Consider the following 17,855-nt stretch of genomic DNA (forward strand, 5'->3'; position numbering starts at 1 on the left):
TTTCTTCCGCCCCGTCTAGATTCCTCTCTTTTCAGCCTGAACTGCCATTCTCAGTTGAACCGTTCGTGTTGTGGACTGCGGGCAGGCCGCAACACTGCCATACAGCCACATCAGCTTTTTCATGCACAGAGGGTTTACAAAGCAGCCACAGCATGGCAAAGCTGGCCTATTTAATATTTTCTTTCTATAGCTCAAAGGAGGGGTTGCTTTCCAGTGACCATGCCCCAAGTCAGCCTCCAGAACAGGCATCACTTCCGTATCAGTAGTCATGCTTTCCCAAAGAACGTTCAGGTCTTATTTATTATTTTAAATTCACTGGATCCAGTAGATGGGCAGGAGACTAAAGCTACAACATTAGCCAAGGACACAATGAACTACCAACAGTAACATGGTGATGTTAAAGAGAGAATTCAGAGTAGAGTAAGCAAAAGAAACCAAAGAAAGGAGAGCTGTCCGCAGCTCCATCAGCTACTAATGTTGTGACATGAAACAACAGTGCTCTTCATGCCCCTCCCAGGAGGTATTAGGGTTCAACTCAGATAACATACAGAGAGGACTTAGAAATTCTATCACACATATGGACAATGAACTTTCCCAATATTTTCTGTTAGCCTTGAAGTCTTTTTACTTCAAACATTTCTCAAATAAAATCAATAGTAGCATACACATTTCTTCTTGGATTTTACTACTTGTGTCAGAAAAGGCAGTTCTCCATGGCTCTCTCAGGCTCTTACAGCCTGGAGAGTATGTCAAGAATGCGAGGGCCTGGCTCATCTGTACTCAGGCCTTTCTGTGCCATGCCTAATAAATTCCACTGTCATTGATTTAGGACTTTCTCTTCTACTAGCACCCATAAAACAACAGCAAGTTAAATTCTTAGTTTACAAACAAGCTAAAACATATCTAAGACCTGTCAAGGAGGGGCCCAACATAGGCTGATGACGTGCCTAGCTTTCTGAACAAAAAGGGATAGGGCTGAGTCAGATACAAATACAAGAGAAGACATCCTGAAATCTGGTGGTGAATGTTCTTACCCAAATGAAGCAGTGGGCAGCAGGAGTAGAAACTGTTCCTCTGTTCTACTTATTAAAGAAGCTTGAGGACCTGAATGTGGATCCCCAGCAACCATGTAAAAAGCAGGTATGGCAGACTGCCCTTTATCACAGCATTGAGTATGCAGGGACAAGATCCCAGGAGCCCAATGGCCTGCCAGCTCCGAATTCAGAGAGAGCTCATCTCTCAAAAAATGAATGGAGACAGACTAAGGAAGATATTCAATATCAACCTCTATATGTGTGCGCGCGCGCGCACACACACACACACACACAAGTGAACAGGCAAACACATACCCATTAAGCACTGCTAGAATACTAAGCTAGTCACTAGGATAGCAGTGCCACCTGCTGAACACAGATACTAAATACACTCTTAAAAGGCCAGTTATTAGCTTCTGTTGTAAGAGTGCATTACCCTACAAACCCCTCAGAGTTCCTCCCATTTCCTCTTTAGAATAGATTATCTTGGAGTTTGGAACAAAAGGCCCAGGAGGCTTCTCTGTTCTACATAAAGCAGCAGGTGTCCCTTTGGGAAAAACTATTACCTAGTCCACTCCCTGAGACACAGTTACCAGGTCAGCGGAGCCCATGATGCAGACCTTCCTTACAATGCCAGTACCTAGTCCTCTGGGGGTTAAGATGCTATCCACTGGGTAGCAGAAGCCGCCTTGACCTAGAGACAACTGTGCTGGATAGTTCTGTTGTTGTTGCCATTGTTTTATTTAATGTGTATTGGTGTTTGTCTTGTATATATGATTGTGTGAGGGTATGGGATGCCCTGTTACAGACACTTGTGGTTGCTGGGAATTGAACCCAGGTCCTTTGGAAGTGCAGTCAATGCTCTTAACCACTGAGCCATCTTTCTAGCCCTATGTTGGACAGTTTTATGTCAACTTGACACAAACTAAAGCCCACTAAGAACCTCAGTTAGGAAAATGACTCCAGATGATCAGGCTGTAGGCAATTCTGTAGCACATTTCTTAATTAGTGATTAATGTGGGAGGGTCCAACCCATTGTGGGTGGTGCCATCCCTGAGCTAGTGGCCTTAGGTTCTATAAGAAAACAGAGTGAGCAAGCCATGATGAGGAAGTCAGTAAGCAGCACCCTCCATGACCTCTGCATCAGCTCCTGCCTCCAGGTTCCTGCCCTGTTTGAGTTCCTGTCCTGACTTCCTTTGATAATGAACAGTGATATGGAAGTATAAGCCAAATAAACTCCTTCCACCCGGAGTTGGTTATGGTGTTTCATCTCAGCAATAGCAAACCTAAGTAAGTAAGATAACTCTGGCTGGCTGGCTGCAATCAGAGTTGAAGGGTCTGACAAACCAATTGAAAGACTATGTACTGAGAAACTCAAGATGCTCTCAGCGAAGTGGAAACTGTCTGCCCACTGATGGAGTAGTCTGGATTACTCATGCAGATACCCATCACAAAGGATGTACTCTGATATGACTAGTTAGAAGTTCCTAATCAAGCCTACACTATCCAGCTGCTTATATTGCTCCAGTGGAGAAACAAATGTGGTGGCATGAACTGACTGAGCATAAATTTTAAAGGACCATGGGTCTCTGAAGCAGAAGCCACCATGGTATACCAGAACTCCTGCCAAAAGCTGGCTACTTGCTTTGCATAGGGCATTGACTCCCTGCTCTTAAGACACAGTGCATCAGGACTCTGTTCCCAGCTGAGGTTCTCACTAGTACTTCACTGCTGCTGTTGCCTTGTCGGGTTACAGAAAGGCTAAGGCTCTAGTTCCATGACTTTGGAGAAACCACTGTGATCTTTAAAATTAATGTCCTCTTATTAGCTTTCCAAACCATCTAAGTCTGACAGTGGTACACCTTTTTGTCATAATGGTCATGAAACAATGAGCCAACAGTCAAGGTAATAAACAGATAACCCATGTTCCCATCATCAATACACAACTGATATTGTCAAGCATTGAACTTTTCCTCAGAAACCAACTAACAAGGTTTCTGACTGTCCTTCCATCACCTTCTCCTGGCCTACACACTTTTAAAAAGCAATCCTGTCCTAATGTAGTCATCCCCAGAAAAAGTCATCTCCTCATGACTACCAACTGGGTAATGATCAGGAAAAGGGAGAGGAGCTATACCAAGTTACTCAGACAAACTTGGGTTTCCATGACCATGGTATGTCTTTCTTCTTAGTGACACTCTAGATCACAGAGAAGGGCAAGGGAAGATGACAATACTCATATTTAATTCTAGATTCATCTCCTATATTGTCTTACTAGAGTCAAATGGCCTAGAGTTTGATAAACACAATACTTGGCTAAGTACAAGTCTCACACAATGCCACCCGTGTCAGAAGACATAAAAGGTCTCTGAGTTTCCTAACAATGCCCATGGTAAAAAGGTCTGGATAGAAATAGTGTACAACAGGAGAAAAGGCAAACAGAAACTGGTGTGGCACACACTACTTTCATGGGCAGAGTTGTAGGAATGAAACAACCATGAAGAAGAAAGACATTAGAGCACTAGAGATACAATGCAGTGAAATGGAAACATTAATTCTCTCTTTCTCCTCTAAGTCTAACCCCAAAGCCAGATAAGATTCAGATGGGCCACCTAAGACAAGTGGCAGCTGATGATGGTAACAACCTGTGGCTGCAAACAGAACTCATGAACATCGACATGGACAGTCTTGAGCTACTCTGATGTAGCTGATGACATCAGCACCAACTCTCAAAAACACAGCTCACTGGTACACTTGCTAATGCACTGATGGTACAACTTTCTCTCATTCTATACACTCTATAGAATGTATCATATATGCATCTCTAAAGTACTAGGGACCTGAGCTATGCCCATACAGTCATGGAGGCTCAACCACTCAATAATACTGCCTATGAGGCTTAACCAAATCAATGCAGTGGTGGTCTACATCAGAGTAAGTGATGATCCACATAAAACTGAACTGAATGACCTGCATCTCTTCAGCTAATGTGTTAGTATTTAAGGAATGGGCCACAGAATATTTCTCCATTAGACATGGGATGTGCATTGTAATTACCGCCAATGATACCAAAGATCAGAATCAATCTAAACTGCTTTGCACAGGTCATTAACTGGTAGACTGTTCTTAGACTATATTCATACTGCTGGCCCCTCATCAGGACTTATTCGTAAGAGGCTGAGTCCAGGGCCCATCACCCCACTGCTTGGAGTTTCGCTGACAGCAGCCGTAATTAGATCATATATGAGACAAACTGAACAGATGTGGTTTCTGCCTCTGTCAGCCATGCTGATCTGAGTAGCTAATAGAGTTGTGGATTAACATGAAACATCTGCCAGAAACCAAGGCAATGCATGATGGAGGGGTAATAAAGCCAGTTGGGAGAGAAAGTCCTTTAACAATGTCCTGGACAGCCGGGCAGTGGTGATGAACGCCTTTAGTCCCAGCACTTGGGAAGCAGAGGCAGACGGATTTCTGAGTTTGAGGCAAGCCTGGTCTACAGAGTGAGTTCCAGGATAGCCAGGGCTAAACAGAGTTTTGTCTCGAAAAACAAAAAAACAAAACAAAACAAAACACAATGTCCTGGACAACCACACATGTGCCAAGAATGTACCTAGGATGCCCTAACTACATTTGACCTGGGCCATTTCTTAGGGCTGTGCTTGCAACAAGAGATATGGCAATGTCTCCTACGAGAACAGAGCTAATTAAGGCTTGTGATAAAATAGATTTCCCAAACTTGTTACTCCTTGGCCATATGTAGCCCACTGTGGGTGCACCTATCTCTTTGGGGTATAGTCATGTATAGTAGGATTTGACAGGGGGTGGAGGAACCTAACTCTAAAGGTGCTGATATTCATTCCCCTTCCTGTGATTACACCTTTGTGTCTAACCCAGTAGCTACAGCTCCCAACAGTCATAAAATGCACCTAATTTATTAATTAGCTTCACAGTTAATTTATTAGTTTCCTATAGGAGCAGCCCTGTCAGTGTGTTTGCTTGCTCTTAGTAAGATCCACTTGTGACACCTTCTCCGCTAAGTTTCTGTTTGGTGATATAGAGAAGATAAAACATCCCTTCCAGCTAAAGATCAAGTAACTCTGTGAGCTTGGGAAATGGAATTGAACCAAGCCTCAAGCCACCATCGGTATCATACAAAGTAAGGCCTAGAAAATAATTCTCACAGGATAACACCAGACCTGTTGCTCAGAATCTGTGCCGCCATCTCCTGATACCCAAACTATCCTTACTCTATAGGAATCTTTTTCTTTGAAAATCGTGCTTTGGGAAAATTATGTTCTACGAATTTACTATTTTCGGAGCCAAGTTCAAAGAACCTCTGAGTATCACCATTTTAAAGCCAGGTGACTAGAAGACATGAGAACAACTCCTGCAAACTCCGAGTGTGGGACCCCCACCAGGGCAAACCTATTCTCCGAGGTTTGACACACCGGAAAGCGTTCCCCAGTCACCCCCTACTCCCCTCCAAATACAACTGAGTTCTCTACCGCCAAGGACCTGTCGCGCCTCCGATGAATCCCGCCCACTTCGTGCCTTCAGGCCAATCAGAGGGTGGCGTCACTCCCTCTCAGTTGCCATGGTGCCCGCCAAGTCCTTTCCGCCACTTACCAGATGTGAGCCGGCTGGTCCAGCCGGTGAAAGCGGGTGGCAAAGGACAGCAGCGTCACCACAGCCAGCGTGGCCCACCACCCTGCCGCCTGGAAGCGCCGCGAGCTCCAAGCAGGCCGTTTAAGTTTCCGTGCTGCAGCCTGGGGGACCACGTCTCGGCTCACGGCTCTGGCAGCCTGCGGCACACAGCGGCCTCTACGGGGACGCAGCTCGGAGCCCGCTAGGCCACCGCCTATGGCCGGCGGCATCCTCCCCTTCCTAAGGATCACCCTCCGGGCCGGAGGCACGCCGGGTCTTGTCCGCTGCCCCGTCAAGGGGTCATAAGAGGGCGTCTCGAGGTGCCATGGGATTTGTAGTTCCCTCCGTTTGCCGCGGAGCGCCGGGCCCCGGGCTCTGGGCGGGGCGGAAAGTGTGGTGGCCGCCCGGGCGGCTAAGAGGCGGCCTGAGGCGTAGAGCATTGCGGGAGGCGGACCAAGGACTGAGAAACTCGAGACGGCTCATGAACTACAACTCCCAGCAGCTCAGGGGGCGGGGGCGGGGCCAGCCCGAGGGAGGGAGGCCATCTAGTCCAACCTTCGCTCTCTGGACCCCGCTAGGCCTCAGTCATCTAGTCCCGAGAGCTGACTTTCTTGGCCGGCCGACCGGGCGAGATGCAAGCCGGGAAGGTCTGTGCCCCACGTCCGGGGATGAGGGTCGCTCCTGAGAAACGCGGAGAAGAGCTGTGGGGGGGCGGGGCAGAGAGCGCGCCTCTTCGCGTCGCGCCACAACGACTCCCGGCGTGCACTGCGGCGCGCCCGCTCACTCTACACCTGCGCGCTGGCCGCTGAACCTTATGGTGGTGGTAGATTGGACCGGGAAGGCTAAACTTGGAAGCTTTTGAGGGGCGTCCAATAGCGCTCTTCCCTGCTTCGGGTAGACAGACCTCTTCTAGGGCTTTCAAACGTGGTTCCCTACTTTGCAGTATCGCGGCGCCCTGCGTATGTCTCTCAGGGGACCTGGTGGTCCAGGCATGCACCTAAGGCAAGGGGGAAAGATGTGACTCTTTAACGACGTTAATAATCACTCCTAGTGTCTGCTCAGGTTTCTAGTTTTGTCGGTTTGGCTCTAAGAAACGGTCTTGCGCCGGGCGTGGTGGCGCACGCCTCTAATCCCAGCACTCGGGAGGCAGAGACAGGCGGATTTCTGAGTTCGAGGCCAGTCTGGTCTACAAAGTGAGTTCCAGGACAGCCAGAGCTACACAGAGAAACCCTGTCTCGAAAAAAACCAAAAAAAAAAAAAAGAAAAGAAACGGTCTTGCAGTGCAGCCCAACCTGACTTTGAACTTTGACTCTCCTGCCCTCGCCTTCCAAGTGCTGGGATTCCAGGCTGTGGCATTTGGAGCGTCCAGGGTTTAAGTCGAACTTCTTTAGTCCACCTTCTTTAGTCCACCCTAGAGCCATTTGTATTTAAGCCATTGGTGGAATGGAGCTGCGAGTGTGTTTTATAAGGGACTTAAAACTGAGTCTCTTAGGAGGGCCGTTATGTAGGAAGGCGGCACATTAGATGCAAAGGACATTGCATCCGGTTAATATAGATTTTCCACATACAGATGTAATTTTTCAGCATTTTAATCATGTAAGAAATGGTATAAAAACAGCTAGGGATGTACGCAACTGACGTAGCTCCTAGCATGGGCCGAGACTCCCACAATGGAAAACCTGCAAATTTAAAGTCGCCAGAATGCATGTTTGAGTTGGAAACATGATCCTTCCCAGTGCTAATTAAATGGACATTCTATTTGATATTAAAAAGTAGCTGTTCAGGAGCAAAAATCGCCAGGTGGTTTGCTGTTTAGTGCTTAGCTGTGATTTCTCTCCCCCGTGCATCTAAAAGCACATAGGAGACAAGCCTCCAGACTCTCTGCAGAGAGGGTTAGGATTGTCTTTATCAGGTTAACTGATGTGGGAGAGTGACACCATTCCCTGGGTTGGGTCTAGCTGGGCCCATAATAAGGGGGAAGTCAGCTGAGCACCAACACACAGCATTGTTCTGTTTCATGCCGTGGATGCATCCGTTACTTACCAGCTGTTTCAGGCTGCTCTTCCCCCAAGCCCCACCCCCCAGTGACGTACTACATCTTGAATTATAAGCCAAAATAAACCACTCTTCTTTAGACTGCCTTTATTGGGACGCTTTATCATAGCAGCAGGAAAAGAAACTAAAATGATATATAAAGAAAAAAAAAACATAATAGATGCAGGGTAAGATTCCGTTTCCTAGGCGGGTGGTGGTGGCACACGCCTTTAATCCCAGCACTCGGGAGGCAGAGGCAGGCAGATTTCTGAGTTAGAGGCCAGCCTGGTCTACAAAGTGAATTCCAGGATAGCCAGGGCTACACAGAGAAACCCTGTCCTGAAAAAGCCAAAAAAGAAAAAAAAAAGATTCCGTTTCCTGCTGAAGGGCCATGGGGTGGGTAGGAGTAATTAACATGACTCTAGGCACCCTTAGCACAGCCAGGTGTGTGACACGTACTACATAAGGCATCCTCTTCAGCAGTTCTCATTTTTGCCACTCCCTCGTGGTCAGTGTCTCTAAGCTCTGTTGGGCCCAGTGCTCCCCTGGCCTTCCTAGATAAAGAAAGAGATGCCTGTCCAAATAGAATGCACTGTGGTCTCCCAAGTCCTCCGAGGACACTGGCTGCATCACCTGTGCTCTAGCCATGCCCATCCTCCCTTTCCCCACAGAAGGTGCTTAGGAGGCACAGGCCCCCGGGCTTGGGAGCTGCCCTGAGAGAACCTGGGCCTACTTATTGCCTTGCTCTTGTGGACTTCTGTGTTGGTGGCCCTGGGACAGGGAAACTGCTTCACATAGTATCTTGGTCTGAGGAGACAGCAGAAGGAGGGGAACGTAGGTGAAATGCCTGTGGTCCGGGGAGTTATATGTGATCTGAGTGTCGACTTCTGTCGCATCTTTGTGGATATTGTCTGCAGGAAGGTGCATGCGTGCTTATTGTCTGTTCCTGAGTCCTGCTATGAAATGGCTACCCAGAAAGCACCCGAGAAATTAACTTCCATTCCCTTTAATCTTAGCTCACATATTCTAGGGGCCCAAATGTAACAGAATTACTGGCAGATCAGGGGGCGTGCTCATCCTAAAAGGGGCCATTGATCTGTTCCAATAAGTGGTTACTATTTAAGAGGCTAAAGCCACAGTCTCCTGAAGCTTTAAAGGGGAAAAAGACAAGGTTTGTGTGTGAAATATCCTGGTTTAAAACATCCAGATAAATAAGTCATACATTGAAAATATGGTAAAAATTTATTGGGGCTAGAGAGATGGCTAGAGAGATGGCTAAGTCGTTAAGAGCACTGTCTGCCCTTCCAGAAGACCTAGATTCAATTCCCAGTACCCATAGGACAGCTCACAGCCATCTACAATTAATTTTTTTTAATGATGAAACTATTTTCAGAGCTGGGCATGGTGGCGCATGCCTTTAATCCCAGCACTCGGAAGGCAGAGGCAGGCGGATTTCTGAGTTCTAGGCCAGCCTGGTCTACAAAGTGAGTTCCAGGACAGCCAAGGCTACACAGAGAAACCTTGTCTCAAAAACCAAAAAAAAGAAAGAAACTATTTTCAAAGATCTGGCTTTTTTTTTTTTCAGCCCCATTTCAGTACCTTCCCCGCTTAGAAGGTTCATGCATATTTTTTAAATATTTTTATTACATATTTTCCTCAATTACATTTCCAATGCTATCCCAAAAGTCCCCCATAGCGCCCCCCACTTCCCTACCCACCCATTCCCATTCTTTTGGCCCTGGCATTCCCCTATATTGGGGCATATAAAGTTTGCAAGTCCAATGGGCCTCTCTTTCCATTGATGGCCGACTAGGTCATCTTTCGATACATATGCAGCTAGAGACAAGAGCTCCGGGGTTCTGGTTAGTACATCATGTTGTTCCAACAATAGGGTTGCAGATCCCTTTAGCTCCTTGGGTACTTTCTCTAGCTTCTCCATTGGGAGCCCTGTGATACATCCAATAGCTGACTGTGAACATCCACTCCTGTGTTTGCTAGGCCCCGAGATCTGGCTTTGTTATTTTAATTATGTGTATTATTGTCTGCATGTAGCTATGTGAAGGTGAGTGCCAGCGCCCATGAAGACCAGGCATCGAATCTCTTGGAGCTGGGATTACAGGCATTTGTGAGCTGCCTGCCTGATGGGGATGCTGGGAGCCAAGCTCCACTCCTGGAAGGGCAGCAAGCACTCTTAACCATCCAGCCATCTCTCTAGCTCCCCTTAAAAATAAACCTACAAAAACAAAAACAAAAACACAGCAGGGTACACTAGAGACTGCAGGGTTTCCCCCCAGTTTCTCCAGCCCACTATTACCAAGCTGTAGCTAACTGCCATGGCCCAGCCTGGGAAAGGACCAAAATTCAAAATTTGAAGTACAGTTTTTAAACCAAATGCACCATATCACTTTCTCTTCATTATAAAGTCGAAAAGTTGCTAAGTAGAACACTGGTAAATCAGGGACCATTGGCATTACAAAATTCAGACAGGACCCTTGGGGACCTCCAGCTGGCAACCTCTCCTTTGTGGCAAATGGGCATATCTGCCATTTATTTTTATGAGGCCCTCCGAGAATGGGGAGCTTCCAGAGACAACAAAGCATGAAAATAAATAAGAAGGCCCATCTCTCTGCCAGGGGCAAAAGAAGTTCTGCCAGCATTTTAGAGCAGCCTTTTGTTTTATGAACAAAGGAGCTGAAGACCAGGAGAAGGCAGGAGTTTGTCTCTGGTCACGGAAGGCTGCTGCTTCCTGTCTCAGGTCTGGACCCTGAGCCTGCCTGCGCTGAGCCATTTCACCACATACTTCACCTCAAAGCCAGGCTACACTCTTTGCCCCAGTGCCACAAGTTGAAAAAGATTCCCTTTCTGACCAGAGTCCAGGATTCTTTGGTGCCCGTCTAGCCGTTTTCCCATTGGCTCCTGAGACCCCACCCCTGGTTTCCGCCCCCTGCCTCCCTTAGCTCTGTCAGAGAAAAAAAGTTCCTTAGGAAGCTACTGCACTATGGCTGACAAGGTAAGGCTAACACTTGAAAGCTGCTTCCTCTTGAGAGGCCCGTGATCCTCAGGAACTCAGCAGTCCACCTAGGACCCACGACCCTGGAGGAAGGAGGGCCGGTGCCATGGGAAGAAAGTGGTGCTTGTCTTTTTCCTGTGAGCTGGTCCGTGCCTGCTTCCAACAAGAGGCGCCCTACAGCTGGAAACCTGCTAAGCCTAAATTAATATCCACCCTCCTCCTCTCTCTCTCCACAGCCTGTCCTCTACTCCTATTTCCGAAGCTCCTGTTCATGGAGAGTTCGAATTGGTAAGAGCTCAGCTTCCGGATGAGGGGAGAGGGGGGCAGAGGACTTCATATCTCCCTCCTGTCCCGTTGCTCCCTCCAGCAACCAGCGCCCCTGTTCTGGAGCCTCCATCTCTGAATGTCACGTCCAGCCAGAAAGTCCAACAAGAGGACAGTGGGAGTGGGAGGAAGAGGGGTTGTTTTTCACCTCGGGGCTGCTACTTCTGTCACACTGCACTCAAGAAGCCCTTAGCAACCATGCCTAGAACAGGTTCACAAAATCCAGAGGTCCCTGGTAACCTGTAGGAGAGCAGCTGGCCTCGCTCTGTTCTTATTATTATTATCTTATTATTATTTGATCTGGCTAATCAAACACAACTGTTTGGAGTTGACCACAGAGATTTCAGGAGCATAGACACTAGAGCTCTCTGCTTGAGTCCAGGGCTGACCCTCGCTTCTCCAGTGAGCACAACTGTTGGCAAAGGCTACCCTCATAGCAGTGCATTCCAAAAAAGTCTATGCCTAGTGCTTTTGTGTGCATGACTCTTTCCACCCCAGCCATCATAGGAGGGGGCACTGTTAGCGTTCCCATTGTACAAACGAGACAACTAAGGCACAGGAAGGTTCAGTAATTTGCCCTTGATTATGCAGCTACTAAGAAGAAAACCTGCAGTTTGAACCATATAGTCTGGCTCAAGTCTATAATCATTTGATTTAATGCTGACAACACAGCCTTGAAAGTGCTAAGCTCATGTCCTCCCACTAAGCCACACCCCTAGCCCATTCCCACACTTTGAACTACTGCACGGTGCTGCTTGTCAGATTTGGGAAACTGAAACACAGAGACTCACTAAGGTACATGAACCAAGGCCGTACACCTACCAATTGAATATGGTAGGCTTTTAATCCAAGTAGCTTGTCTTCAGTCACCTACCTCACAGTCCTTTCCTGGGTTCCAAAGGCTCTCCCTTAACTGAGCTCAAAGTCAAAACACTATGGATGCTGTCTCTGTAGAGCATACATGCTTTGGCCTCTCTCAGCCTAAATTTTACTCCACAGTAGAGCTGACCAGCAGAGGGGAGGCCCCTGGCATCACCCTGGGAGGGCTGCCTTTGAGGGCAGAGTCTAGCCAGAAGGCATTCCCTAACTCCTCTCTGGTCTCTCCTAGCTCTGGCGTTAAAAGGCATTGACTATGAGATAGTGCCCATCAACCTCATAAAGGATGGCGGGCAACAGGTAAGGAGGCTGTCCCAGGCTCACAACATGAGGATTGGACCTTGAAGGGGTACCAGCTGGAGGACTAGCTGTCGCCTAGAAGGAAAACTGTACTTCATGGTTCCTGTGACTGGGAGGCTGCAGCTGGCTCTCCTGAGCAGCAATAGTAGGATGGGAAGGGCTCAGTGCCTGATTTTTTTTAGGGTAGGTGGTAATGGGGCCTTTTCTGTATTGGGCCCTCAATGGATGAGTGAGTGAGGTAGGAGCTGACCTGGTGACCACAGTAAAGAGTACAGAAAGAAAACCATAAAGCCGGACCATTGAGCCTAGGACACTGCCTGGATTCCCTAGAAGTTATCTTGGTTTTAGGAGCCAAGTCCTCCAAGGACAAGGACTATGGATCAGTGCTAGGTCTACAGTTTTCCTACTTGCTTGGTTCTGTGTTAAGCTACAAGCAAGGCCACCCTGTTCACCACAGCCTTGTCCCCACAGTTCACTGAGGAATTTCAGACCCTGAACCCCATGAAGCAAGTGCCAGCGCTGAAAATTGATGGAATCACCATTGGCCAGTCAGTAAGTTAGAGGGCTTGGGGGTGGCAGAGTTCTGAATGAGGGGACCTGACATCTCTTCCTAACTAACCTACAAGTGACCAAGCATAACAGGGATCACTAAGTGTATGGTAGAGGGAAGGAGAGAGGAAGGTTAAGCATGTGGGGACCCAAGTCCAGCAAGGTCCCCAATGGACCTTTATAGTGCTCCAGTTGAGGAGGGCGTAGGGGAGAGTGGTGGTACCATTCATTGTAAAAAAAAAAAAAAGAAAGAAAGAAAAAGGGGGGGGGGGAGTTTGCTGGCCTCTCCCCTCTGGTCCAGGGATCCCAAGCCCTCTCCCTGCCTCAATGTTCCCTCTGAACAGCTGGCCATCATGGAGTACCTGGAAGAGACTCGGCCTATCCCACGGCTCCTGCCTCAGGACCCACAGAAAAGAGCCATCGTGCGCATGATTTCTGACCTCATCGCTAGTGGCATCCAGCCCCTTCAGGTTAGGCACTGTTACACCTGCACCCTGTGCACCTCTCAGGCAGCCCTTCATACCCAAAGTGATGAGCCACAGGGAGGTGTTCCACTGTGGATGGGGAAAGAGGGCAAGAAAGAAAAACTCCCAGGGGCCTTGACATAGACCACATGGCAGAAGGGGCCAGGGATCCCAGAAGTCTTCCATCAGCATTGTCCCTAACTCTGCTTCTAGGCCTGGGAGCATAGAGATGTTTGAGGCAGGAAAAGGGGTAGGGTAGCAGGGGAAGTTCCAGCCTCCAGCCTGGGCAGCTCCTGGTCATCTGCTCTATAGCACACATGCAGGTAGGCCTTGCATTACCATACTTCCCTTCTCTATGCTTCACAGATAACTGTGTTAGGTTTTTGTTTAGTCTGTTACAGACTGAACGAGTATGGCAGCCCTATTGGGCAGGTCTATTGGTGTCTTCTTTCTAGTCATTTTTCATCGTAGTATATTTTAGTAATAAATTATTTTAAAGTTAAGCTACATACATTTTCAGACATAGTGACTCAGTACACCAGCATAGTGTAAAAAGAACTTTTCATAACACTGAGAAGCAAAGAAAGTAAATTGCTTTATTACCAAATCTGCTAATTTCCCCTAGTCTAGACTTAACCTCCATCTCCACAGTATGCCAATGCTAGGATTCTTGTAAAGTTTTTTTGTTTTTATAAAGTAAGTTTTCATCTGTGAAATAGAAAGGCAAGTATTAAAATCATTCACCTGTGCTAACTTCTACTTTGTAAGGTAATGGCTCTAAAAAGGAGCAGTGACTTTGCAGGGTGACACAGCAAAATACTATCAGAGCAAGGACCAAGCTCACCCTGTACATCTGTGTCCCAACTCCTGCGTTACCTTTCTGTTTTTAACAATGGGGACTGCACCCTAGTCATTATCTCTAGAAGCCAGTCCAACATGCCTGGCTTGCTCCCCCCACCCCCCGTATCATATAGCTTCTCTTTTCAAGACACCAAGTAGGAGGAAGTATTGAGAGAAAGAAGCCTTGGTTTGTGCCTATCTCTGTCAGTCATACCAGCATCCTATAGACCTATTCTTGCATATTGCTACTAAGCTCACATGGCTTTCGGAGTACCTGGAATCACTGGGGAAGCCCAAAAAGGTGACTACCTCCACCTTCAGAGCCCTCATGGAAGGAAGGGACCATATAGTCCAAAAGGGAGCGGAACAGGTAAACAGCTAGGGCAAAGGGAACAGTGAGCTTCCCTGCAGAGGCTTGGCAGAGGAGCAAACTCAGGCTGGCTTCCAGTGCAATGACTTTTTCTCTCTTGAGCTGTGCAGAACCTGTCTGTCCTGAAGCAAGTGGGACAGGAGAACCAGATGCAATGGGCCCAAAAGGTTATTACTTCTGGCTTTAACGGTGAGTCATTACTCTTACGAGCTGCCCCAGCGTGTCCTCTTAGGGGACTAACCCTCACACAGAGCTCTGAGCATCTTGCCAGACTGCTTTGACCTTGACTGTAGAATGCAGCAGAGGCCTGTGGACAGGCAGGTGCTCAAGCATGTTCAAGCTCCAGAACGCCTGTGACCTCCACGCCTGGAGGCCTGTGCTCAGTCCCACAGAGTTGGTTGACAGCCATTGAGTACTCCAACCACAGTGCCAGTCTTCAGAACATTAGGCTGTCTGTGAGAGCTGTTGCCTTGGCCAACTGCATGGTTTGTCTATTCTGAGACTAGACAGAGAAGCCATGGGGAGCATTCCTCTCAGTCCTGGCTACCATAGTCCCTACACTAGACTCTGCCCAATGCCCCAGCCTAGCTCTTCATTGTCCGCCCATGGAGGCCAGGCCCTGGAGAAGCTGATATAAATGTTATCTACGTGGCCTCCCCACAGCCCTGGAGAAGATTCTGCAGAGCACAGCAGGGAAGTACTGCGTAGGAGATGAGGTAAGTGGCCCCAGCCCTGCCCACTGTGGCCTTCGTGCTGACCCCAGGCCATCATTTCTCCTATGTAGACCCAGTCAACTCCTTACCCTAAGGAGATCCTGGGGCCAGCCTCCTGTATAAACCTCTGCTCTGAGCAGTCAGTTTGTGGAAATGCCTCAGCTCATTCCTACACCGCCTCTAGAGCAGCAGTTCTCAACCTGTGGGTTGTGACCCCTTTGGGGCTCACACAACCCTTTAACTGCGGTCACATATCCAATATATTGGATATCAGATTTACATTACAATTCAAAACAGTAGAAAAATTACAGTAATAAATTAGTGATGAAATACTATTATTATAGTTGGGGTCACCACAACATGAGGCATTGTATTAAAGGATCGCAGCACTAGGAAGGTTGAACTACTGCAGTAGAGGTAGTGTGAGGTGTCCAGGCCAGAACACACTTCTGACTCAGTGAAGTGGTCCAGGCATCAGCTGAAGGGTTAGACTATCCCTTCCTTCACAGCCCAGAGATTCTAGGATTACGGAGCCCTTGATGCCTGTAGAATAAGGCCTTGGGCCTGTGATAGTCTGGTTCTATGGTTCCTTATCTGCTAGGAGTCCTCATTAAGTGTCTAGTCGTGGTAGCTTCAACAAGCACAGTGATAGCCACTAAGGCAGTTAGGCCTTCTCTGGTTGGTTGTCAGGGAAACTTGACATGGGAGAAATGCTACAGCACTGGGTGACAGGAACAGGCAGTTCCAGAGGAGACAGTGAGAGAGTGCTAGGGATTATAGGAAAACGAAGCATACAGGAAGTTGGATTGGCAGCTCTGGTACAGTCAACAGCGGGTACAGCCAGCCTTGCCAGTGAGTCTAGGTGATAATCCTTGTGCAAACTCCCTTGACCTTCCTTTAGGTGTCCATGGCTGATGTGTGCTTAGTGCCCCAAGTGGCAAATGCTGAAAGGTAAGAAAAACTTCTGCCATTCTCCTTCACCTTCCCCCTCCATCAGGACCTCCACATATACTACTGAGATACTGAGATAATGTCTCGTGTGAACCCTTCTTTAGCTGCCAAGGAGCCACTGCACCAGGCCATATCAACTGCCCTGGCTTAGCAGAGACGTGGCAGAAGAAATCATTGAAATACCCCTACCATTCCCACTATAGCCTGGGTGACCCTGTATAGACAGCCATTGTGCCTTAGAGGAGGCCTATCTAAGGGAACCACTTCCAAGAACACTGCTGTACCCAAATGTGGAGTGTCTGCTTAGAAGTGAGCTCTGTGACCTCCCTCCATCAGCCCGCCAGAAGGCATCATGCTTGCTCTTTAGAATATGGGCATGTATGGTGCATTCCCTCCCCTAAGAAGCTAGTAATGTGGGTGATGGGCCAGTCTATACAAATGCCTGACACCAGAATTCAGAGCTGTCATTTCTTAAAGAGAGGTCTATGATGTTAGACGATACCACTCCAGCCCTACCCAGAGCATCCCAGCCAATGCGGTTCCCCATGTGGCAGGACTGCTTTCAGAGCCCCTGAACCTCATGCAGCCCTGCCTCTACTTTCTACACTGCCCACAGCAGTGTCCCTGACAGCCTTGGCTTACAAATGTTTCTCTGCCACAGGTTCAAGGTGGATCTAAGCCCCTACCCTACCATCAGTCACATCAACAAGGCGCTGCTGGCCTTAGAGGTTTTCCAAGTGTCTCACCCCCGTCGACAGCCAGATACCCCTGCCGAGCTGAGGACTTAGCTCTCAAACCATGCCCATTGGTACCGGGAAGGGAGTAGGCCCAGATGCTAGGTGTTCTACTGCTGTGAAGAGACACCATGACCATGGCAACTCTGAAAAAGAAAGACATTCAATTAGGGCTAGCTTACAGTTTCAGAGATTCAGTCCATTATCATGATGGTAGAAAGCAAGGCACATGTAAGGCAGACATGGTGCTGGAGAGGTAGCAGAGAATTCACATCTGGATCCAAAGGCAGGAAGAAGAGTGACACTGGGCCTGGTGTGAGCAATCTGAAACCTCAAAGCCCGCCCCCAGAGACACAACGTCCTCCAAGAAGGCCACATCTCCTATTAGTTCTACTCCCTATATGCCTTTTTATTCAAACCCGAACAGGCCCAGAAATGAATGCATTATAGCAGAGGACTTGAACTTGAGCTCTTTCCTCAGGAAGCAGCAGATTCATGGAGTCCAGGCTATTTCTTCCAGGTCCCCATATTAGAGTTTTCTCTAGCAACATTAAGTCAGTTCCATATATCTTCCTTCTGCTTGCACTGTAGTCACTACAGTCTGCCTTAATCCTCTTATCTGTCACGTGTTAGGAGGGGGTAGGCAGAGACATGACCGGCTCTCATGGCTAATGTTGTCAACTTGAAATAAAGCTAGACTCACCAGGGAGAAGGGCCTTTATAAATGTCTGTTGGGGGGTTATATTGGTACCGTTGAGGTGGGAAGACTCACCCAGCATGGATGGCACCATTCCCTAGGCAGAGGATCCTGGGGCCCAGAAGAGTAGAGAAAGAGTGAAGCGACCACCACATGTGCATTATGATCAGCTGCTCACGCTGATGCCTTGACTTCCCTGCCATTATGGACTGTACCCTGAAACCATGAGCTAAAATAAACCTTCTCTCCTTTAAGTTGCTTTTGTCATGGACAATTCATCACAGCAGCAGAGAAGAGACCAAGACACTTTCT

General features: G+C 48.0%; 2 protein-coding genes across 4 annotated transcripts in view; one reads left to right on the top strand and one right to left on the bottom strand.

Moving 5' to 3' along the window:
- Nucleotides 1–6,551, bottom strand: part of Pomt2 (protein O-mannosyltransferase 2) — a 41,293-nt gene extending 34,742 nt beyond the window's left edge. The window contains exon 1 of the mRNA XM_021179657.2: nucleotides 5,664–6,551. Within this exon, the coding sequence (XP_021035316.1) occupies nucleotides 5,664–6,121 (458 nt within the window). The 5' untranslated portion in view covers nucleotides 6,122–6,551. The remainder of the gene's footprint in view (nucleotides 1–5,663) is intronic.
- Nucleotides 6,199–17,797, top strand: Gstz1 (glutathione S-transferase zeta 1). Of its 3 annotated transcripts, none has more exons than XM_021179659.1 (9): nucleotides 6,199–6,328; nucleotides 10,962–11,013; nucleotides 12,158–12,225; nucleotides 12,697–12,777; nucleotides 13,119–13,244; nucleotides 14,559–14,637; nucleotides 15,112–15,164; nucleotides 16,063–16,112; nucleotides 16,774–17,797. In XM_021179659.1, exons 1-9 carry the CDS (start codon nucleotides 6,314–6,316, stop codon nucleotides 16,898–16,900), a joined length of 651 nt encoding a protein of 216 aa, XP_021035318.1. In that variant the 5' UTR covers nucleotides 6,199–6,313; the 3' UTR covers nucleotides 16,901–17,797. The 3 variants fall into 3 exon arrangements, with proteins under 3 accessions (XP_021035318.1, XP_021035319.1, XP_029340379.1); XM_021179660.2 differs by lacking the exon at nucleotides 6,199–6,328 and adding an exon at nucleotides 10,625–10,725; XM_029484519.1 differs by lacking the exon at nucleotides 6,199–6,328 and adding an exon at nucleotides 10,817–10,870.
- The last annotated feature ends 58 nt before the right edge of the window (nucleotides 17,798–17,855 follow it).

Source organism: Mus caroli, chromosome 12 (assembly GCF_900094665.2).
Source record: "Mus caroli chromosome 12, CAROLI_EIJ_v1.1, whole genome shotgun sequence".
NCBI lineage: Eukaryota > Metazoa > Chordata > Mammalia > Rodentia > Muridae > Mus > Mus caroli.

What these genes read in the sequence shown, in the direction of transcription:
- Gstz1 (XM_029484519.1), top strand. Translation starts at nt 10,832, where the DNA reads ATGGGAAGAAAGTGGTGCTTGTCTTTTTCCTGTGAGCTG. An exon ending in TGTCTTTTTCCTGTGAGCTG is followed by an intron (nt 10,871 to 10,961) that starts GTCCGTGCCTGC and finishes CTCTCTCCACAG; the next exon opens with CCTGTCCTCTACTCCTATTT. An exon ending in TATTACTTCTGGCTTTAACG is followed by an intron (nt 14,638 to 15,111) that starts GTGAGTCATTAC and finishes GCCTCCCCACAG; the next exon opens with CCCTGGAGAAGATTCTGCAG.